The sequence below is a fragment of the Falco punctatus genome (genome assembly GCF_963210335.1).
Source record: "Falco punctatus genome assembly, chromosome: 1".
Taxonomy (NCBI): domain Eukaryota; kingdom Metazoa; phylum Chordata; class Aves; order Falconiformes; family Falconidae; genus Falco; species Falco punctatus.
The window spans coordinates 16,066,515-16,090,565 of record NC_137580.1 but is presented as its reverse complement, the minus strand read 5'-3'; the positions used below and the strand labels follow the sequence as shown (position 1 = coordinate 16,090,565).

Genomic DNA, 24,051 nt, shown 5'->3' with positions numbered 1-24,051 from the left:
GCCGTGCCGCCGCCGGCCCCTCTCCCGGGCCGTGCTCGCTGCCGGCGCGGCGCCGGCCCCCGGCCTCGGCTTGCGGTGCCCGGGTACCGCGGCGGGCAGGGGGACCTACTGCCGAGCAGGGGGCTCTGCCGTGCCCTGCCCCCCTGCTGTCATAACTCTGGGAGCAGAGGGAAACGCTGCAGAGAGCTCTGGATAATTTTGAGCAGGCTTAATAGGATTAAAACTGGATGTGTCCTAACATTAAAGGATTAAGGCAGGTACTTCCCACAGCGAGCCCTAAACAGTTTTTCTCCTGAACTTTCATTTTGAAAAAAAAAACACAACAAAACCCCCAACCACTCCTTTGTCACTGATGCCTCTGAGACCCGACAGAAAGCAACGTGTGTGTCTTTCATTCCAGGTCCCAGTGAGGACATTCTTGTTAAAGGAAAGCAGTCCATCAAGAGTCAAGCTTTAGGAAATCAGAACTCAGAAAGTGAGATTCTCTTGGAAGGTGACGACGATATCATGTCATTCATGGAGGAAAGAGAAGCAGAGAACTTAACGGGTAACTTCAGCTATCTCATTTTCTCCCCAGCTTCTTTACTACTTAGGTTCTGATCTCCCCTGCTCTGCACTGAATCATGTTTTGGGATGCACACTGATAAATTGTTCCTTCCTATAGCTGGGTTGTTAAGATAATTTTCTGTGCACCTCAGATGCTGAGGGCTTATTTGAAGAGAGTTGTGAGTTTTCTGTAAGCCTTTTATAACCTTCTTGTTTCTGCAGCGGATGTCCGTATTCTAGGAAACCTTCCTTAAAGAAAGTAGCTCTACCTTGAAAAGGGCTTCTTTTTTTTTTTTTTTTTTACCCTGTTCCACTCCTCAAACCGTTAGACCTAGTGGACAATTAGGCAAGTTGACTGTAATTAAAGACTTTGGAGAGCTTGATGTGTTTTCCCCTGAGTCTGTAAAATTGTACATATTGGGTATTTACTTGGGTTTGAAGGATCTGTACACTCACTGGAATTAATTCCTTTAAACCTCTTGTCATTTCCCCATTGAAGTCCCTTCTCTGCAGACCATTGCCTTTTTAGACTTCACTTCTTTTTTTCTGAAGAAGAAACAGTACTTCAGGTCTTTGAACTTACTTAATTTTACTCAGTCACTTGCAGCCTTTGCTGATGTTGCAGCCTGAGTGGAGTGGGTCCATTTCTGTACAGTTCAAAATGTAAAACCAGAGTAAGCTCCTCAGTTCAGGGACTGGGAGTTATTTGAGGAATGCTTATTTGAGCAATTTTTACAGGGAAAATACAAACTTCTCTGTGTTGTTCTGCTTTCTTAACTGGTATCCCATGTACATTTGCTTCAGAGAAAAATATCATTTCCTGGATAATTCTGGTTCCTTGGGAAGCTGGTAGTATAATCTTACATTGAAACATATGATAATTCAGCGAAATTACTGGAAGTGACTATTTATTGGCAGCTTGCTTATCCCTGAACTGCATCCCACTCTATTTTTTTTTTTTTAAGCAAAGTTAAAAATGCAGCATAATGAAAGAAAGAAAACCTGCATAAGAAGAGTGAAGTAAAATAAAGTAACAAGAGAATAACGCAATGGCATTTTCTGTATGTGAATCTTTTTTTCCCTTTCTATCACAAGCTTCCTTCTCAACAGTGTTCTCCGTGTTTCCTTCTCTTTCATTATTCGTTCATTGGTTTGAGTAATACATTCATACTGTAATAGAGGTGAAAGGGGAGTTTAATTATATAATCTTGACAATGGTGATAGGATTAAGAAGTAATCCTCACTAATAAAGTGGTGTGGGTTAGAAATGAAGTGGAAATTGTCAGGGGTCTTCTACGGGACCTGGACTGCCCCAGCTTCTGCAGCTGTGTGCTTGCCCTGTAATTGAATGTCTGCGAGTGATTGAAAAAATGTTATTTCTCCTCTGGATTACATGCTAATGTACAGAGGGCAAAGGGAGACAGCAAAAGAACACATAGCTGCTTATTTCATCCATTTGTGTGGGTGAGCTTTGGGAAATCATGGCAGTTCCGCAGCTATCTCATGCCCATCTGCAAACACAATGTATTTGTACATTGGGAATAGAGGGCAAAGCTGCTCTGATCTCAGCAGAGCATCTCTTCTTTTGTCCTAGTGGCACACATTGAGATTGATGCGAGATTAAGGACCATCACCCTCCTAACAATCGATGGAAATGACAATTCATCTGAATTTTTTTGTCAGTTATTCTCACGTTGATTACCTGAACGTGTGTACCTCATTTATAGATGCTTTATTAAAACAAAATTATCTATGTCACTTTCATATCTTGCACTGTTTTACAGAAGTCAGATAACACTGCAGCCAAGTAACTTCATTTCCTTACCTCTTAATCAGCTGGATGACAAACCTAGCCTGTTTTCTTTTTGTATGTGCTAGTTTATATAATAGGTTCTGCATTGTCACATCTATGCTGAACCTATTGTTTTCAGTAGTAGTCTGATTTGTCCCTGTGATAAGCCCTGTGGAGATGTGATCATTCCAATAAAAATTCATTCAGTTGGAAACCAACCCTCCAGCTGTTTACTCCCACAGTCCCTGGGCTACACTAACGCTGCATGGAATCCTTGAACAATATTTAACGTGGAATCAAAAGCATCTTTAAAACATTTTAGTTTAGTCTCTATAACATTGTGTAACTGTAACAATAGATTTCTAGCATCCATGAGGGAACACTTTACAGTTAGACAACTTTGAGCCTCGACTGCTGTTTGCTTTTTTGTGGAAGGCTATTGAAACTGTCCGGTACCTAAAGAACACATCTGACAGTAAAATTTCAAGTGTTGATGTGTGCGCTCTCTATATTGCACATAACAGAAGGTATGCAACTCTCGAACTTTCTTGAAAAGAAAATGCATCTCAGTAAAAACTATATACTGCCATGCCTGAAGCCAGCTCTGGCACGCATAATGTATGCATCAGTTTGCAATTGTAGATGCGTCAGTGTTCAGCAGCCGAGAGACACTGCAAATCTGTTACATATGTTCTTTTCTGGGATAAAAAGAGCTGCTTTTTAAGCGAGAGTGAAGTTCATTGCTTTATTTATTTTAATCTTTTAGACTTGAAAAGCAAATTGCACTTGCACCTCTTTTCTGTTTTGAATATTGTTGGTGTTTTCACTTTTTTGCAGGTCCAGTTGCCTTAAGCACACCGGCTCAGCTTGTGGCACCCTCAGTGGTAGTGAAAGGCACTCTTTCCATCACTCTTTCTGAGCTCTACTTTGAGGTGGATGAAGAAGATCCCAGTTTTAAGAAAATCGACCCAAAGGTAAGAGATCATTGACCCTGAGCTGTGAGAGATGATGACAAATTACCCAAGACCTTTAATTCTTCATTCTACTTCCTTTACCTCTCTTGGTCCACAGTGTTCCTGCTTTAATAAGTTTGTGACTGACCATATATGTTACTGAACTTCAAGTAGGGTGACACCTCCTTTCCTTCTCCTTTTTCTCCCCCTCCCACAATTCGACCCTACTTGAATGTTAATTAGCTTGCTGCGAATAAAGCTCCAGGGAGGCATCTTAAATAAAGACGTCTTGAATCACAGGCCTGTGTGAATACTGGAAAGTTCAACGAGGCTTTTAGCCCAAATGCTTCGGTTTACCTTGCAGTTTTTATATAATGCCAGTGTAACATAGCGCTAAACTTCCTACGCTCCAGAGTTTTCAGTGCTTCTGTATTGTATTATCCTGTAACGGATTTTACAAGGCCTGTTATTATTTATTGTGCCTAAGGAGAAAACATAATTGCCCTCATAAAATACATTTCTGAACCAACTTTCTGATTTCCACAAACTTTATTTGCTCAGAGTTACTTGATTAGTAGTCTTTTGTTTAAAATTAGTAACCTTCAGTAAAATTCCTACTTCAAAGGCAGTATATTGTGTAAATTAGCTTAATAAGGTTGCACGTGAATGTTTTCTGCAGTACTATGCTGACATTTCAAAAGTATGACACAACTGGTAAATATTCTCGCATCCCACTTTAACCACAGTGATGGCTCTTGGTTTTTTAAATATCTGCTTGATATTAAAGAAGGTAATAATTTATTTGTGAAGGAGAAAAAAGTCTCTGGGAGAAGTAGTGGTTTTCTGCTTGACTGTAGAGAATACCTTGTGTGTTAAGCACCAGTTCGGTTCTTTGTTCCTATTGAGTAAATTGCTCTTGTCTGTATTAAAAATGGCATCATTGGGGTCTGAAAGCTGGGGTTATCAAATTCTATCAAGGAGGAAATATATCTTGAAAAACAACACTCGTGGATTCTTAGAACTAGCATTTAATGTAAGGAATTCAGTAGAACTGTGATTTTTATGTGATACCATAAATGAGATTTGACTTTTCTTTTGGTCTTGAAGTATTTTGTCAATATTTCTGAGATTATTTCAAGTATGAGATAGCTGTTAAAATTTTGATATGCTTATTCCTTCCGTAGAGTTTTGTAAAAATATCTAATGCTAAAAAGGATATAAATATAAAATGTAAAGACAGTTGGATATGTTACTGGATTGCATTTTCCATCTAAAATGTGCTGCTTTGTATCGCGTTAGCATGAGTGAAGTCTTACAGATCTGCGTTATTCTGCATGTTTAGCACATAGGGCGTCTGAGTACAGTTATTTCTTACCATTCCTGTTACATGTTTTATGGGGACATTGGCATACGGCACATACTCAGCTTGCTTTCTTTTCTCCTGGTTTCAAGTATTTGCTAGTGGTTGTTTTCTTAACTGTGAGCAGGCATTCTGGTTTTATTTGACTGTATCTTAAATTCTGTATCTGGGAGATTTTCTTTGGGTTCCTGTAAGAGGAGGAGTTGGTTACATGAAATACAGGCTACCCCTCGTACATCCTACTTGTAATGCTACTTTAGCTGGAGGTCTTAAAAGAAAGAAAAAAAGAGCACCTTTTGTAATGTCTTGGAGCAGAAGCTAAAAATCAAATGTGAATATTTTTTTATTTTAAAGAACAAAAATAGCTTACAACGCAGCCTGCTTCCAAGCATGAACGCTTCCCGTCCCCACCCTCTGCCTAAGTTACTGTACCTTGGCAGCGGGGACTAAAGCTGCTGGAGAAAATGCCCCTTGGAGAAAAAAAAAAAAAAAAATCCTAATCCGCTGTAACTCAGCAGGCCTGTTTAATTAATGAGGCTTCATCTGTTTGATAAATTTAAATTCCTTGTATATTTGTCTAAACTGCTGAAAACAAAACATTGTGACAAGTTCCTGAAGGAACCTGCGGCAGAGATAGCATCAGCGGCGGTGAGGTCAGGGTTTGTGCGGCGGCCGGCTGGTTCCAAAGGCAAAGGGTTGCCCCGCGGGCTACGAGCCCGTTCTGCCAGGCGAGCCGGGACCAGGCAGCGCTGGGGAAAGGCTCCGGTGACTCCAGCAGACACTTGTGGAGGCAGCCGGGCGGTGACGCTGGGCTGGGCTGGGGGACAGCCCCGTGTCCCGGGTGCTGCCGCTGCCGCCGGGCAGGGTGACCCCCGCGCCTTCCCCGGGGGCACATCCCCCGGGCTGCTCCCCCCTGGCTAATTCCGTTTTTAACCTAAAGACAAGCCACATTTTGGATGGCTATTTCTTTCCGGATCCGTCCGCAAAGAAACGGAAGTAGTCCTCTGGGGGCAAGAACTCACATTTTTACACCCCAACCCCCCTTCTCCGCACCCCCGCCCCGAAAAGACTCGAAAACTTGCTCGAAATGCCCCGAGCCGCCTTGAAATCTCCCGGGCGGCTCCAGCAGATAACGCTAACGTTTTTATCAAGCTTAGAAATGCCTTCCCAATAAAAATCCCGCAGATATTTTTTTTCTAAGTCTTCCTGAGCAAACTCAGTGCGAAATGGCCACAGCACGAAATGCCAGGAATCGCGCAGAGCTTGGCTCTGGGGGAGGGAGATCGGCGGGATCCGCGCAGGGAGCCACCGGCTGATCCTGTGGGATCGGGGGGGTTCCTGACGGCTGGCTTCCCTGCTCCACCGGCTACGCTGCCGTGCGATTTTATGCTGTACTTAAAAATGCGGGGAAAACAAATGTTTGTTTAAAAAAAATATCGACCCGGTTGCTCTAAAGCGCATTAATTATTCAGGGTAGATCTATAGACTTCCTCCGTCTCAAAGTCAAATGGATAGCGCGTTCGCTCTGGAAAGCGAAAGCAAAGAGCGAAGGTTTTATTTAAAATAGAACACGAGCGCTCGCGATTTACCGGGAAAGAAGGAAAGAAAACTGTAAGGAAAAAAATAAGGCTGAGGACCGCAGGGTAGGAAACAGCATTGCTCTAATTCTGCCTGAATTCTGGCGAGCAATGCTCCGCATATTCCCAAGGCTGAGGGGGGAAAATTGAAGTCAGAGAAATTTAGCGGATGTTGTCACATGCTGAACTACATACAGAATCTGTAAGATATTTTTTTTCCTCAGAAGCGCTATTGTTACAGAATCTAGGGGGTAATTTAGAAAGCGTCAATGAATATGCCAAGCTAAGGCTTCGGCTAGGTGTCGCGTTTAGACTATCTGTACATCTCGTGTTTCTGTTTCTTTTAAAAAAATCTCCCGAGATGCAGAATCGACTTGCCTGTATTTAAGAACCATTCACGAAAAGTCAGCGTAAAGTTAAAGTAATATTTTTATTACTATTTGCAACAAGTCAGTTGTGGGGCACATAATCTGACCTTGGCACCGAAATACATTTAACATCAGTAAAACTTTTTAAAGGGAGATTTGTACATATAGTTAAATAAATTTTCACTTGGTGACAACATTCAGGCAAACGAGAGAGAGCATAAGAAAAGGACTATACATGGATTGGAAAAATGTACCTTTCGGGTTTCGTTTTGAAGTTGCAAAAGTCCGATCGCTTCTTTCTGTGACTTTTTAAAAATTCACATTGGAGGGCAGGAGGAGAGGCTCTTCCCTTCTTCCGTGCAAGGCGGCGAGAGTTTACGCCGGGAAAACCGTCTGCAAGTTTTTAAAGGCCGAGCTGCAGGTGGGTGGGGGGTGGCGGGGGCGCGTTTCTTTCGCCGCCTCTTTCCGTCGCGGTTTGCGTTAAATAAAAAGTTTTTAGGCGCTGTTGTTGTTTGCGGAGGGCGAGCTTTGTGCGCGGGGGTGTTAACCCTATAGCTTGTCGAGGCTTTTGGGATTGGTGAGGATTTCTCTGGCTAGCCTCCAGGTCTGTTTGGCAGCGCTTTCCAGGGCCGAGTGGGGTTTGCCCTGAAAGAGGTCTAGGTTGGGCAGGAAGTAGTGGGGGCAGCGCCGGCACTGCAGGCAGGAGATGAGCTGCAGGAGGATGCCGTTCAGCCGGTCGCCCAGGCACGCCTCGTCCCAGTCGGTCTCCCGCGGGTGCTTCTCGCACTCGTACAGCAGCAGCGTCTTCATGTGGTAGTTGTTGAGGGGCTGCCCGGGCAGCTCCAGGTGCCGGTCGCGCAGCGTCTTCAGCACCGAGAGGCACTTGTTCCTGCAGCCGCCCATCAGCAGCCGGTTCTCGGCCTCGCCGAACTGCAGCACCCAGGCGTCGCTCTCGGCCGAGCTCTGCTTGCCCGTCAGCGAGTAGCACTCCTTGGAGAGCAGGTTGAAGCCCTCTGCCTTCACCTCGGCCACCCGGTTGGGGCCGGGCCAGGGTATGTGGGGCATGGGCCACTGCGCCGCGCTGCGCGGCCAGATCCCGGTGCACTTGAAGGCGGGCGTGATCTGCACCACGTACCGCTCCCGGATGCGGAGCTTCACCTCGCTGGTGTCCGCGATCATCTTCACCACGTCCCGGTAGCTGCACTTGTCCACGGCCTGGGCCACCAGCGTCTGGAAGCGGGAGCGGATCTTGCGGGCGGACAGGTAGCCCGAGGCGGTGATGAACTCCACCCAGAGGGACATGCTGCGCTTGCGGCCGTCGCTCAGCTTGAGCACGGCGCAGCCCGGCAGGGAGCCGTCGTCCACGAAGTTGAAGACGCCCATCTGGTTGAGGTAGAGCACCACCTCGAACTCGGTGGGCGAGATCACTTCCAGCCCCTCGTAGCGGGCGTCGATCTCGCTGAGGGAGCTGATGAAGCGCGGCTCCTGCACCTCCACCTCCTTCAGCACGTCCGACACGACCTTGCACACCTCCCGGATGGTCTTGGCGATGGCCGCCTTGCGGGCCTGGCAGCGCTCCGTGTAGTATTTGTTGAGCTGGTAGACCAGCTTGGCCTGCGCGGCGATCATGTTGGGGCACAGGTCCGGGCTGTACACCGGGCTCTCGCAGTACGTTGAGGGATCCAATGCTTTAGCGGTGGCTGCAGCTTTGCGGAGGGCACCAGCCAAATCGCAGACCCCCACCCCCTCCGGGAAGAAGGCGGCAGCGGCGCGCTAGTGAGAGCAATTAAAAAAAAATCGGGGAGGACGACGGAGCACAAAGGAGCGGAGCCCGGCGCTGCCCCGGCGGGGAGGAGCAGTGCGAGCCGCGGGCCGGAGCGGGCTGGCGGCGGGGCGGCGGGCAGCTCCCGCGGGCTCCCGGAGCGCGAAGTTTAGGGTGGCGGTGGGGGCAGGGAGGTCTGCGCTGCCTCTGCGCTCAGGCGCCCACCCCCCAGCGCAGCGGCGAAAATGCTGTTTCAATAGTTCATGGGGAAAAAAAACCCCAAAACAACAGCAAACCACCAACACACCCCGAACAAACTTCCCCAGGACTCGCAGAAGGTCCCTGCAGAAAAGCCGGTCGGCGGCGAAGTTTGAAACCGCACACGATACGAGAGGAGGAGAAGAATGCGAGCAATGCCCAGAGCGGAAGAGTGAACTCTGTGTCTGTCTGTCTGTCTGCCTCTCTCTCTCTCTCTCTTTCAGTCCGTGGCACCACCAGAGATGTGCATGAGTTTGGCTGCCGCTCTCAGACTGTCAGGGGGTGTTGTTGATTTCCCTTTTCCTGCTGGAGGCGTTGTCTGAACCCGGCTCTGTGGCTTTCTCTATCTTTACGCGCAGACGTGTGCACTTGGTCTGTGATCTCTCATTCCTGTCCTGCAGCTCTATATAGATTGTTTTGAGATATATATAGCTTATAGGTTGTTGTTGGTTGGTTTTGGTTTGGTTTTTTTTTTTTTCTTTGCACAAGACTGTGTTTTATCCTGAGCGGGAGGAGGGCGTAGCTGCCGTGCCCGGGATGGCTTCTCCTCCCCCTCCCCACCCCTGGAAGTGCGCGCCGAGGCTCTCGCTTTCCGCGCCTCTCGCCGCCGCCGCCGCTGCCGTGCGCCCCTGTCTCTCCCCGGCGGTGCCGGCGGGCCCTGTAGTTTATGAATGGGGCCGGGGCCCGGCCGGGGGGCGGGGCCCCGCCTCCTACAATCGCCGCCGAGCTGTCAGCGGCGCGGCCAATCGCGGCGGGCGGCGGGCACGGCCGGCGCGGGGGCGCGCACACGCGCCCGCGCGCTCACGCCGGCCTCCTCCGCGGCGGGGCAGGAGCGTATCGTCCGCTCCGCGCTGTGGCGGGCCTGCCTTAAAGCCGGGCCGGGAGGGGAGGGCGGGGGGCTGCGCGGGGCTGCGAGCGGCGTTGGGGTGCGGAAAAAGCTGCAACTTGGCCGTGGCGGCCGGGGGAAGGGAACTCGCCGCTGCCGCCGCTTGCTGCGAGGAGAGCCGGCGGCAGCGCTGGTGTGCGAGGGGAAGGACGGGGGGAGAGGCGTGCCCGTGCTTCACCGCAGGCGTAAATCTCCTCTCGCTGATGCGGGGCTGCAGCGGTGAAAGTGCGACCGTCACCGGCGCAGGATTGCACACCTTGTTTTACTGCCCTCAGTCAATGCCGTAGTCACGTTAATTCAGATAAATCTTGTGCCATAAAGTTCCGTTCACCCTCCTAAAGCGCTGGATTGAGTTATTCGAAAGGAAACGGCGTTTTATGCAAGTTTCTATTAATAAGAGTATTGAATGATTTGGACCTAAAACCGTAGTTACGTTCTGTTCGGGAACTGCTGTGACACCCCCCCCCCCCCCCGCCCCCGGTGGTACCTGCCGCAAAACAACAAGTGTTTCTCCTGCGGAGACTCAGGCTTGCGGGAAGGCAATTGCCCTCTCGTCTTTGCTGGGGCCAAGGGTGGGTGTTTCCGAGGGTGCCGCGCCCTCCCCCTGGTCCTTGCGGGTCGCTGCGGGTCCCTGCGGCCCGGGGGCGGCCCCGGCGGCCGCCAGCGGAGCCCGGCCGGGGCCGTTCACACGCGATGCGCTCCTCCTTGCGGAGCCTGGGTTCCACCAGCTCGCAGCGGTTGGGCTTGCGTTCTTGTTCTTTCCTCCTTTCGCTGCAGCTGGCTGATTTTAATAAAGAAAATATCGCCGTCTGTTTTCCGTGTGCGTTTAAATTGGAAACATGTCTTGTGCCGGCCGTACCGCTGCGCGCTGGAAGAAGTAAGTACGGGCGCGCCCGGCGCCCGTCGGGGCTCCGCGCTCCCGGAGGGGAGGGCCGGCTCCTGGTCCCCCTGCTGCCGCGGGGCCCGTGGGCAGGCTGGGGGCTGTCGCGCCGGCCGCGGTGCCCGCTGTTCGGTGGGGCCCGGGCGGGTGGCGCTGTCAGGTGTCCCCGCAGTGCCCGACCCCGTCGGGAGGGAGAGGAGCCCGGGGAAGGCTCCGAGGAGAGCAGCCGCGGGGGTGAGGGGGAAAAGGGGCAGGCTGCGGCCGGGGCAGAGCCGCGGGCTCGCAACGGCGCCAGCGCCGCGGCTTGCACGGTCTTCGGCCGTCCCGGGGATGCGCAGTCTGGAGCGGGGCTCCTCGCCCCGGGCCGCCGGTAAGTGCCTGCGGACCTGCCCCCTCCCCGGGGCCGCACCCTCGTCAGCCGGTCAGAGCCCCCTTCGGTGCTACCCGGGCAGCACCGGGCGGGCATCGTCGGCGGAGCGTCCCTTCGGGGCTCGGCTGGCCGGGCGGGGCGGCGGGGGTCCTGCGCCTCGCCCCTGGACGCTCTCCGGCGGGCGAGAGAGTTCGTTCGGGCTGGGGGTCCGTCTCATAGGCCCCGCCGGAGCGCCCGGAGCGGATCGGCCGTGCTGGCAGCGGGCTGGCGCTTCTCCCCGCGCGGGCGAGGGGATCTGCGCACCGACCCTGCGGGCAGCGGCGGGGCTTCGCCCCCGGCAGGGAGCGGGCGGTCGGGGGCTTGCCGGGGCGCGGGGGGGTGCTGGAGCCGTCAGGCGGCCCGGGCAAGGGGGGGACGGACGCGCTTTGGTGTTTTTAGGGTACAAGCAGAAGGAGGGTACGATTCCCCTCCCACCCCCACGCACCCCCGGTAAGGTGACTAATGATGAAACAGTTACACAGTGTTCAGATTTAAAACAATTCATTACCAATTTTCCTGTCTGAGATTGAAGCTCTAGTAAATAATAAATCAGCTAAACAAAAGCCGACTTTAATTTATTGCCCCACTGCTAATTAGAAACATCATTTGAGCAATAAACTTAAACACTTCCAGCAAATAATGCACGTGAAACCCTCTCTCCTGTGTCTGGGCGTTTGTGGCCGCACTGCATTAAGACCAGCTTCATCTGTGGCGGAATTTGCTCTCGCCGGGATGAATAATTGAAGGGGGAACCGGATCCGAGGAGGCTATAATTGAAGAGCCCTTGTCACCTCTGCTTTTATGTATGTTAGTGTAGAAGTCCATCAGCAGCTCCTCGATGGTGTATAAAACGAAGCGGCAGCCCCTCCAGCAGCAGGAGATACTGTATTCCATTAAAAAGACCGTGCGTGTGTGTGTGTGCCGCAGAGAGCGAAACTCTCAGGGCTAAAAGCCACTTGAAGTCTTCAGACCGATTGATCTGTATTCTCTCGTTATAATCCGTCTCATCATACTTGAGTTAATGAGGCAGGGGCGGGGGTGATCTGATGGTCCTTGACAAATTCATTAGGGAGGCTGCGGGACATTTTATTTGACTGTTAAACATCGTGTTTGTTTGGTTTAAGCAGTGCCAACATCAGCATGCCGCTGCCTGGAGCAATAGTGTTTTGTTAGCGAGGGCTTCTGTAAAAAGATACTGGGAAGGGGACTGGGTGTGCTGGAGTGTTTGCTCTTGCCTTGGCTCCTCCTGCCCCCTCCCTCTCGGTACCGCGGGGAGCTGGGGCTGGTGTAAGTGCAGGCGTGTTGTGAGTACATGGTATGTGCAGCGGTATTTTCTACACTCTAAGGGTGGCAAAGTAACAGCGAAGGGCTGCTATGAAATGTGTAAAGACTTCCCCCCCCCCCCCATTTTATTTATGAAAAAGAGAATGCTATGTTTGTCTTGAACCCTTAAAGACAATAACAGGAGAAAACTGGGAAACAACTCAGAGTTTTAGCAAGAAACACACAAGTTCCTTACTGTGTTATGCTTGCCTAACCAGCTTATCAAAGCGGCATATGTTACATATTTCAGAGCTTTTTTTTTTTCCCTTCTGAACGGTGTGTTTTAAAGTTTCTGTAATATGCTGCTGATACAAGATATAATTTTTAAAGCAAGTCAAAAGTTTGATCAAATTGACTTGAGGCTATTAAAGGATTTCTGCCAAAATCTGCCTTTTTTCTCTCTCTCCCCTTGCTGAGAGGAGAGGGAAAAGTGAAGGCAAGAACAGGTACTTCCCAAAGGGATAAGAAGTATTTTCATGAATAGCATATGAAATATGTATGTTTATGTATACGCTTTGTTCATGGCAGCTTGGTAGACGAGACCCAGCTAGCGTCCCATTATTTTCTTGTAGTTGGTTTCCTCTCTATGCTTGCATTTAAGGGGAACAGTTTTTGTGGAAAATGGAATAATTAATTTCCTTGTGGAACATAACATTGTAATATTTTTTTTTTCCTGGAGATCAGTCTTAAAGCTGAGAATGTTTGAAGTGCTTTGTAGGACTCTGCTTCCATTTATAGAAGAACAGTATGGGAAAAGAGCTAGTGCCCTTTGCCTGTCATTTTCATACATTCCTGCACTGCTGATGGAGCTTGAACTGCTGCAGGGAATGTATGGATTTGAAAAGAAATGATTCAGTAATGCATGTTGCATTTCTCCACAGTGAAACTGGGTTAATAATTACAGTAAATGCTGTTGTGGGTTTGAAAAACAAAATTTGGTTTACATTCAATAGTACGCAGCATGTACCTTTTCTTGAAAGTCAGGGCTTGGTTTTACCGTCTGTCAGTCTGTTCTAAGGACTGTGTTTATGAAGTTAGTTGATAGTGCACACTGGGGGAAGAAAAGATTGTTTAGTTTCTACATATCATTAATGCATCTCATCAGTTTAGTGTTGCATAAACCTTATACTTTTCCCCCATGAAGATTGAATTGTATGGTAAATTCTACTTTTTTCTAAGTCTCCCTTAGCTTTTTTTTCTGCAGTGGGGAAGAAGAGGGTTCCAACTACTCCTTGAAGTACCTTATTTTTGCTTTTCTATTCAGTCTTAAAATGTGAATGTGTTCATAATCTGGTGTTTTACCATGAGCAACCTGCAGCTGAAGGCTTTCATCTAATGCTTTGAATCTTTTCATAAAGGTAGCGCCATCTCTTTTCTCGTGATGACTAATGGTGACTTCTTTTAGCTGTTAGATTGCTTTGAATGCTAGGTACTGTTTTTTAAATTGCCTTCCATAAGTTTGCAATCAGGGAAAATCAGACACATGCACTACAAAAGAAAATTTCTAGTCCTTCTGTAGCATTTTCTTCTTGTAGGCCTTTTGTTTTCTTTGGGTGCAGTTGTGGTGGGTGTGTTCTGTTTTATCCAGTAGAAATAATCAAAATAATGTGTCTTTTTTTACATTTATTTATTAATTATATTGATGACATCTATGTTTAGAAGTATGAGAGCATGCAACATGCCAGGATTTTGTCAACTTGACCTCTAGTTGAATACAATAACACTTATTTGCTTGAGAAAAACGTGAGGTGGGCTACAGAGATAATGTCTGGTGCTTAAAAATGCTGTAAGGCTAAATCAGTGCTTCTTTTAAAAATATGAAAATTATAAACATATTCTAAACAAAGTCAAAGTTTAAGTTCTGGAAATTAAAAAAAAAATCTATCTGTTTGCAAGTGTTTGGTCACAACTTTATTGTCTTAGATGTTCACATATCTGTGCATATGCATAAATAATCATGCCAACAAACAACGGCCTGCATCTTTCTGTTGGTTAGATGATTATTTTCAAGATCAAAAACTTCATTCAGCTAGCCAAGATGAAGTATATTTGTAAGTTAACCTAGAATTCTCTAAAACTGTACTCTTAAAAATGCCAGTTTCTAGCTCTGGAAGTGAAAGCTTCTCATTTATATGCTTACATTTTAAAAAGTACTTACTCAAATGCTACATATAGCAATGTGAAATCCTGTGCTCCTCACCAACTGCTGTACAGGTTACAACCTTTCAGTGAGTTTCTATGAGTGTAATTTATAAAGGGAAAGGGTGTTGTGGGAGCAGGGAACAGAGGGAGCTCAATCTTCTCAATAGCACTGGTGTGACCAGCGTGGAATATATCGAGTTGCGCGCTGTCTTTCTCTCTCCTCTCTGTATTTGAAGATAATTTTGTTTTGACTTTGGATCTGGTAGAAAAGGCATGCAATTTTTAGTTAATTAAAAAAAAAAAAAAAAAGAAATTTCCTGTTTGAGCAGTCTTCTAATTGTCCCCTTGTTCAAATGTAATGCAGTTTAAATGCACGGTTAGAGCCCTCTACTTTTTTGCATATTGTACTTCATAGTATTAAATTTTTATCCTTTGAAAGTACTATGTTGACATAAAAGTAGTGTATTACTAGTTATAAAATCATTGCAGGGGTTTTGTTGCTACTTCTAATGAGAGAATCAAATCATAGCTATTCCTATTTTATATCTTGCTGTGCGTATCTTATTTCAAAATAACTTCTTCATGATAATATGCTGCTCTCTTTATTTTTCTTATGAATTAGGTAAAACCTGTGTGCAGAATAGTTCAAGGTACCATCTCCTGTAGCTGGGAAGGGGAAACTGTATTGGCTCAAACAATGTATAGGAGCCATCTGCATAGTTTAATTGAAATAATATTTGGTGATCTAAGGGATGGAAATTGTTCCTTTTCTTTAAGCATCTGAAATAAAACTAGGATGTAAAACAGCTGTCTTGGCCTATGGAAATTAAGGTTCTGCCAGTCTGTTTCTTTTCTTCGTTTTCTGCTTCTATCTTCCTTTATTATCTTTGGATCTCGAGGAGTCTTTCTTATTTTCTAACTGGTTTTGTCTGCAGCAAGGGGCTGGGTTGGTGGGTTTAAATAGACTTCGGATAGAGTGAAAAATCTTTGATCTATGGCTATGACTGCTTCCAAATGATTTGCTTGCTGGGACTGGACACTGTCCATGCCCTTTCACTTTGCTATCAGATAGGCACACAAAAAGGACTTGACATGCTACCAGATGCATAGTTAATCATTGCATTAGGTCTGTAAAGGGGTCCGTCCAGACTTAATTAAGTCTACCATTTTTACCTAGTGTTTGCTCTCTAGTTTGTTCGGAGTACAATATTAATTCAAACTGCTGTTCTCTGTATTTAAAAGCGCTTTAACGCAGTTCTGTGCTTTTGTTTTCAAGGAGTTTTCCTCAGCATTTGCGCTGGTTTATGTATATTTAGAACAACTGAGTGTTACAGTGTAACAAATATTATTGCAGTGTAACATATTTTCTGAATGAAAGAAGTTGTTGTCTTTTTGTAATTCAGCTGTTTTCCTTTCTCAATACCCATTTCTAAAAGTGCATTTGAAATAAGCTAAAGGCAGTGACTGGCATGTATTGAGGCAGCATTCAGAAGAAAAGCTTACAAGGGTATCTAGGGGTTTGGAACCCAATCTTAAACTTTGAATACCAAACTGCAGCAGTTTTCCTATCACTTATTTACGTAAGAGCTCATTCTTATATCTGGCACTGCATGCTCTTCTGTGAGAAGGATATTAAGGGTGCAGGAGTTAAAAAGATTCAGCTGTAGGAAGCTGTATGAAGAAGCTGGAGTATTCAAATAGTATAAATTGTTTTGATCACACATGTCTCTGTTTCCTAATATACAGAATGGTAAGCCTATGGGAACAGGAGCATGAAAGGACCTAAACCCATCATTGCTTGAAAATGGGTATATAAGAAAGCAGTACTGATCAGAGAATTCTAAAATATTTTCATTTAATCTTTTATTTATTTATTTATTTTGGAGGAAAGGACGAGCAAGGCATTCAGCTATTAAGTTGTTGTGTGGGTTTTTTTGGTTTTTTTTTTTTTTTTAAATTATATATAGTTACTAAAGCTATTTCATTCAACTCAGGATATAGTTCCGCCTTCACTTTAGATCTGAGATTTCTTGCTTTAGTTCTTTGCTTCATGGTTGTTAATATTCTTTGGAGGAGGGCAGATGTATTAAAATGCAGCATGTATCATTTGGCTGTAGTCACAGGGATATTCAGATGTTGCTAATGGGCTTCCAAGATATAGCATGTATGAGTGAATACTACTCAGAAGTGCCAGCCGTGGCTCTCTGGGGATTTTTAAATTATTGATGCATACCTGCTGCACCGAAATACAGGTGTGTGGGTATATAATCCATTAATGATTAGTATTCATGCATATAAATATACAGTGGTAAATAAGCCTAATAGGAGAGTCCTTAAGAGACATAGGCAGGTAGCTTTTCCCCATTTGTCATCTATCTTGGAAGTTCATTCTAACTGGCGTCCCAGTGCCAGCGCACCTATGAAGGGAAATTGTTTATACGTACATCGTGGGTTTCCAGAGTGCGAACTTGAAAGAAAGTGGGACTTGAAATGTGCGGTCATTTGTGAATTATGTTTTATCTCCCTTCACTTGAAAATTTATGAGGAGAGTGACTTAGGGTGCTTGCGTTGTGTGTTCCAGGGCTTGCCCCCACTGATAACACCCTTGTTGGCGTGAAAGTGCAATGCAAATTATGACAGTTACAACCTTCTGTTTTGTTTAACCTGTCAGTGGATTTCCTGGCTCAGTGCTGAGGGCAATGGCGTGTTCAGCTAGTTCCATATTCACCTAAACTTAAAAGGTCAGGTTTCTACAGGCAAGCCTAGTCAAAGCCTAATTGATGAGGAGGGCAGGGGGACAGAATTTACTGTTCTGTTGGCTAGTTTCATATCGTTAGGTTGTCCTGAAAGCATCAGGCAGTCACAGCCCCTTTCATGTAAGTGCTGACCCTAGACAGGAGCTGACAATCAAAGGAGGCAGCCACAGGAACCAGTGCAAGTAGGCTATTGATTTTTCAGTTAGGTCTAAGTAGTTTGTAGTATGGGTAATGGGTGACAGAGGCAGGTATGTCATTATCAATGAGCTCCAGAACAGTAGCGACAGCCCCCTCTCATATTTCCTTCAGCACTGACAGTATGCATCCAGCAGTGGTCAATAAATCGCCCAACCTTTTACTGACAAGTGACTTGGAGGTGGGGGTGGGAGTCAAAGAGCTAAACTTCTGTACTTGAACTTGACGTGGATGCGGAGCAAGGATCTCGACATCTACGTTCCTGGCTTGTCAGGCAAAGAGCCGAGGAGAACGTAGAGAACAAAAACAATGGTAGATGTGCGGCCGGGGAAGCTTAGATTTTATTTTATGCCCTCTAGAAAGTCAAAGTTTTTCGCAGGAGTAAGTAGAATGGCTTAAAACGCCAGCTTTCTGTATAAACATGGTCTGGTTCAGTAGTTAATTTAGGTTACCATGGCAGGGTTTTGTTTTTACTTTAGTATTGCTCTGCATTTAATCAAGGTTATACTGCCATAGCAGTACAACAATCACAGGCTGCCATTCAAAATCCGCTTTTAATTCCTAGTTTCCTCTTCTTAAATTTCATATATGGAGGCTATTTAAAGATATTGAAGCTTTCTTATAAATCCAAAGTGCTAGCAATACAGTTTCTGTTCCGACTACCAATGCTGCTTTGGGTCAGTAGTGGAGTACTGATACATTAGGAAGCTGAATAAAGTTTTTATTACTTAGATTTTACTAGCTGTGGTTTCTGAATTTAATAGAGGTAGATCCAGATTTTAGCTTTACACTTAATTAAATTCTGAAAGATATTGGGAGAACGTAAAAATTTTAATAAGTGCTGGTTGGGTTTTTTTTTTAGATATACTTGTATGGAAAATCAGTTAAATGAACTCAAATATCTTAATCTGAATCTCCTGACGTTTTCTAATGTTGTTACTTTATTTGAGGGATGTAAGTTATCTGCATTTTTTCAGAAGCTGGAATTCAGTCACGTTTTATGCTGTGCACAGATGTTAACAAAATAGCATGTGCTTATAATTAAAAAAAATCTTTACACAAATTGAAATAAAGCAGAAGAGTAAATGTTTTGAAAAACTTCCTTAAAATAACTCATTGCTATGGTATCTTGTTCAACAATGTTTGTAATGTTACACAGAGCAGGAATCTGAGACTGTGTGTGTTGAATAACTGCAAAGTATCATACATGACTGAAACTTTTTCATCTGCCTGCAGCAGCTAAAGCTGTTTTCTTCATGGCTGGCTTTTTAACTGCAAGAGCAATGTTGACACAGACTCCAGAAATGAGGCTGAAATTTATCACTGGATTTTCAAATCCTTTGATAAATATTCATATAAGCTAAAAACCCCCGAGTACCTGTGCATTTGAAGCAGTTAAAAAATGAATTGGTTATAAAACTCTATTTTAGATATTGTTACTTTGCCTATTGAACAAGACTTCAGAGGATGGGCTGTCTAGCTGTCTTCCAGAGGAAAAAAATTTCAATTAGTTGGATCAAAGGTGTGCCGGGTAGTTTGAGGCCTTTGGTATTTGATGGGAGTTTTTCCTCTTGTCAGCAGCTACTCCTTTAGTACATCTTGCAGGGCTGCCCCCCCCACCCACCCCCCCCCACCCCCACCCCCCATTAAACTAGGTAAAAAGTAGAGCGATGCAGTCCGAATCTTATCTTTTCTTATAAATGGGTACAGCATCTTTTACCATTTTTACCATTACAGGCATGTTGTATTATTGCAGAAACGTAAAAGAAGCTGCAGAAAGGCGACAAATTAAATTTTCATGAAAGAAAACCCTAATCAGCAGTGACAGGGTAAGAGAAAGATGATTGCCACTTGGTCATTGTGGAGAGGCACTTAGACTTGGTGTCAGTGCTTCTGTTAATGATGACTAATGTCTTTCTCGGAGGAAACGCATGCTCAAACATGCTACCGTCCAGCAAAAGAAGGGAGAGATAGGCACTCTTAAGGAAAAAGGCTGTGAATCCTAGAACAAAAGCTCAGGTCTTCAGATTAAAAGACTACAGTGTTTTTGCAGTGCCGGAAAGCACAGCTGTAAAACTGTTCTTGTTTCACTCTTCAAGAAAGATAATAAAATTATTATATATATATATATACAGATACACACGTGTGTTATGCGCTACCTAGTATTTGCTGCTTTAATTAAAAAAGAAGATAGAGATGGCATTGACATGTAAGCACACTAGTCAGAAGTAAACAGTCACATTTTATTCCTTTCCTGCTAATGAAGCTTGCTTTTTTAAAAGAAAAGCTGCTGTGATACATTCTTCCCTAAGCACAGTACTATGCTCTGAATAAACCTTTCATAGTCAAATGTAAAATGACTCAAAAGACCTTTTCAAGTCTTGAAGCTTTCGCTGTTAGGTATATCGGCAAAAAAGAGGTGGCATGTGTCATTTCTTCAGCTTTTCCCAAAGTGAGACCTTTCAGAAGGGCATTTGCGATGCTTGTCATATTTTTTCATATACATCTTATTGGCCTGACAAGTCTAGAGGACCATGAGAAAACAGATGTCATTGCATTCAGACAACACTAATTACTCTGGGATTTTTGCAGCCTCAGTGCCTGCATGTAACTGTCGATTATGACTGTTTATGTGGCCTATCATGGGTACACGTTGCACATTCAGATGGCACCACCAGTCTTTGTGTTTCCTATTAACACACAATAAGAAGTAAAAATCAGCAACAAGCACCACAACAAGGAAATGCCTTAATGTGTGACTTTTGTATGTTTAAAACAAGATTGCATTCACATTCCGTATTAGGTTTAAGTGTTTTAGCATCTGTTTACGAACTGTAGTGCAGTGCTCTGGCTGTCAGATTTCACTGTGGTGCTTTATGTTGCAGGCTTTACTTTTCTGCAGTTGTATAAACACTAAATGAAAAATGCTGATGGACTCAGCAGTTGTCAAGAATTTCCCATGTCTAACCTTCATACTGAACTGATATATTTTTCTAATGTGTCACAGTTTGCGTTAGAAGCCAACACTCTTATTCTCTTAGAGACGGTATTGTTGAGAATTTCTTTGTTAAATTTTCTTAGTGACTGTCATTTCAGAATCTTTTTCCTGCATAGCTTTAACTGCTGAGTGATTTTTAACTCAAAGTTCAAACGTTGGTCACATTGTGGCCTTACTTTGTACATTATCTTGGATTTTGGTACGCGTTTCCTAAGCAGAACAACCAATGTTAATCACAGATTGGAAAATAAAAGCGCCAATAATGTAACTTCACATGCTGATGAAGCAGAAATAGAAGCAGCTTTATCAAAGATGTATGATGAGATAAAACTGCAGTCTCTGCTGTACAGTTATAGTAATTATGACTAATGAACCGTCCAGTCTGGATGAAATGGCGTGCCCACAGGGACTGTGGCCAATCAGTTGTGACTTATGCAAGCTGAACAAAACATTGATGGTGTTCCAGATTCCGGATGAGAGCAGGAAGCGTGGTCTTTGTTTGGAACGTCAGCTTTGTCAACTTATTTCCAGGCAGTTTAGGAATAAGTGACGTTAGCAAATAAAGTCTGAAGAGGTAGGGTTTGTCAGGTTTTAAAATGGGCATAAAGAATTATAATTTGGCCAGTCAAAGATTCCTGAATAAAAAACCCCTGCGTCGGTGGCACATTCCTGGTGCAATATACTTCAAAGCTGTTCTGATCATCTTGCTAATCTAACTCATTGAAAGCACATGTTATATTTTAATATGCTGAATACAATGAAAGTGAGAGATCCAAAACTTGTGATTTTAAACATGTATCTAGTTGGGCTTACTGTGGTAATTTATTTTTTAACAGATTTGTTTGACACCTGATACTTCCATTTTGATTTTGAAGCAGTCCGCATTTGAAACCAGCCTATAATTTCTAAGTAAAAGTCAACAGGTACTTTGTAGTGTTGGTACCTGAAAGGCAATTTCTTGTAGTAAGAGGGTGTAATATAGTAATACAGGCAACATAAAATAGAGCTCCAGTACATTTTGACAATATAGAGACTAGCAGAGTAATAATTTTAAATCACCTTCTTTTTATGAAGACAATGTGTGTAGCTGTAAAAAAGCAAAAAAAATCCGAATGCTAAAAATGCAGATTATATAGGGACTTCTGAAGTTAATTGTAGGATAATAGCACAGCACAAAAAATACTTTTCTAAACATAAGTTTCTGCTAAGTTGTTTAGGCCCTGTCTGGAAGCAGTTGCAGATCAGCCAGTTTACTTATGTGCAAATGTTTGAAGGATTTGAGAGTAAGATGACCAACACATTACAGATGTTGGCAATACATTACAATCAATTTAGCATTTTGCCTGAACCCTTCCAGAAAGCCACAAAGAAAAATAATTTCCAAAATGAATTGCAAACAAACTGTGGGAGAAGTAAGGAAAAAACCCAACATCAACCTTTTGAAACATTGAGAACAAAGCTAAAGCACCATTTGACAAAAAACATTTTACACTGTTGTGCTGTTTAAAAATGATGTATGTTAAGTCATTAAGAATCAGGATCTGTTGATTCTTAAAGCACACCTGAAATAAGTACATTGTTGTCAAAGAAACTGGAAATTAAAGGCTGGCCTACATGAAAGCTGAAGTCATTACTGGTCTTTTGTATTGCTTAATGGAAAGGTGGATAGTGATTTGACATGTCTATGACTTTTCTAAAACATTTGTTTAGCTAATACATTTTCTTCTCTTTTTTTTCCATACTGTATTGAAACTTAAAAGCTGACACTTTATTCACTATATTTAAGGGGTTTTTTTCCTGAAATGGAGGAAATCACAAGTGTCTATCCAGTATCTGTCATCTTTAATTCAGAACTAACCTCAAAGTGTTGTTAAATGTGGAGTCAAGTAGATTTTTAAGTAAATAATTTCTATTAATCCAGAGTCTTTAGACATGCAATTTAATTATTTGACTAAGGCTATTTGGAAAAAAACCCAACCAAACAACAAATCTCAACCCTCCAAAACAAACCCACCCGTCCACACTAGAAATCTAAATTAGCTTACCACTTCTGTTATTTCTGGTTTGGAAGTGTTCAGAGATACTGCAAGGAACCTACCAAGAATCAGAATCCTTTTCTTTTGTGTCTTACAACAAAGCATATTACGTTAAGTATTGCAAATGTGAAAATACTGTCTACGATTCAGTGTGTAGTAATTTTAAGATAAAAAATGTTGATAAGTAAACTCCTCTGAAAAATGACTACATTTTGGCTATGCTAAATAATTAAGGGTAAGATCTTTTGGAGATTGTGGCACTCTTAAGTATGAACCTCTTCCACAATGTCATTTCAGAATCAATAGGATGCAATGTATGATGCACCTTACCTAATCATAGTGCACGGAAGGTTGCATTGCGATCACTCTTATTTAATGGCTGGTTCAGCATTGTGCCAATGAAGCCAGGACTGAATTTGTTAGATGATGTACAAATATACAAAAATCATTTTCATTCTTCGAAAGAGTTATTAAAGTAATGGATTTTTATATATATATATATATATGTATCTGTGAGTGTATATATATGTGTGTATATATATATGTTACAAGTTATAAGAATTTTTGGAAGAAGTATTTATTTCTGTTAGGATGAAGCAATAACTTTTAGGTTGTGGGGTTTTTTTGGAGGCCTCGGTGTATAGTTTTACCTTTTCCTTATGAAATCATTGGTAAAATTCCTATGAAATTACGTCAGCATGGAACAGATTTTTTGTTTATTTGAAACATCCATTGTTTTCACAATGTTATCCTTTACAGATCTGAGCGCATTATTGATGTTCATCAAGTTGTGCTTCATAAGTAAAATACCATGCGGAGTTGTAGGTATTCAGTGTATGTATACATTATGTAAATTAAAATTGAGGAGCATTGGATCTTAAGGATTTAATTTTATCTTCATGTTGCTATGTGTATTTGTGTACATATGTAAGATACCTTGTACATTGATAGTTATATTTGGTAACCATCTTTTTATGCAAGAGTGGCTTAATCTACTTCTGTTACTGTGTGCAACTTCCGAAGTCTTTGGAGAGATAAGGCTTTCTTAGGAAAAGTAAATGGTATTTAGTATTGGAGAGCTGGTGTTCTGTTCTGTGCAATTTGCATCATAAACCAGCAAAATTCAAAGATGGGTTTATTGAAGACTGGTTCTTTTATATAAAATCAGAATTGTGTAGACTGCTTACATCTTGAAACTTGTTAGCTCTTTTTGGTGTCTTCTTACCTACCACAAATTGTATTGACGATACGTGATGATTTGAGGACTGATTATTAACTCTATTTATGTTCTGGTTTATATAGATTTTACTCTTGCCTTCTATTCCTTAATCTCCCAGTGAAATACATTTTCTGTTGTTTAGGTATCTTATGCTGATCAAATGGCATAGTGACCTGTACTCTGAGAAAAAGAGATTTTCATGGAAACTTGTTTTGAAAGAGCCTTTTTCTAAAGAAACCTCTTGACCGATTTCTGCTCCCTGCTAGTGCATGAACATGAGAGTTTTTCACTGATGGGAAAATTGCTTCTTCGTATTCCTCAGAATATTTTTCCTGCCATTTTGTTTTCTCGTTTGAATTAACTCAAGGCAAACGATGAGTTACCTGCTTAGCAGCCCCCCTGCTGCTACATATAGCAGGCAGAATGGAAACCTTTGCTTTCCCCCTGTTGTGCAAGGATCGATTTCTGTTACATGTGAGCTTGCTCCACTCTCCCGTATTGCAATGTAAACTTGAAATGTGATTTCTTCAAGCTGCTAGGGGTGTTCTCTGCCTTAGTGTCTCTGGATAAAAAAATGTCCATCACCTTTTG

The 24,051-nt window shown here is 43.8% G+C and overlaps 2 protein-coding genes across 4 annotated transcripts in view; one reads left to right on the top strand and one right to left on the bottom strand.

The window, feature by feature from the left end:
- Window positions 1-24,051, top strand: part of LRBA (LPS responsive beige-like anchor protein) — a 417,388-nt gene that overhangs the window by 227,725 nt on the left and 165,612 nt on the right. For all 3 annotated transcript variants that reach the window (XM_080368631.1, XM_080368630.1, XM_080368629.1), the window contains 2 exons: window positions 401-547; window positions 3,176-3,312. In XM_080368631.1, coding sequence (XP_080224757.1) covers window positions 401-547; window positions 3,176-3,312 — 284 coding nt within the window. The remainder of the gene's footprint in view (window positions 1-400; window positions 548-3,175; window positions 3,313-24,051) is intronic.
- On the bottom strand, window positions 3,319-10,565 carry MAB21L2 (mab-21 like 2). The gene is made up of 2 exons (XM_080368617.1): window positions 6,851-10,565; window positions 3,319-4,839 (listed from the first exon to the last, which is right to left on the bottom strand). Exon 1 carries the CDS (start codon window positions 8,223-8,225, stop codon window positions 7,146-7,148), a length of 1,080 nt encoding a protein of 359 aa, XP_080224743.1. The 5' UTR covers window positions 8,226-10,565; the 3' UTR covers window positions 3,319-4,839; window positions 6,851-7,145.

Bases quoted from the DNA above. Each gene is read 5' to 3' on its own strand.
- MAB21L2 (XM_080368617.1), bottom strand. From the start codon at position 8,225: ATGATCGCCGCGCAGGCCAAGCTGGTCTACCAGCTCAACAAATACTAC.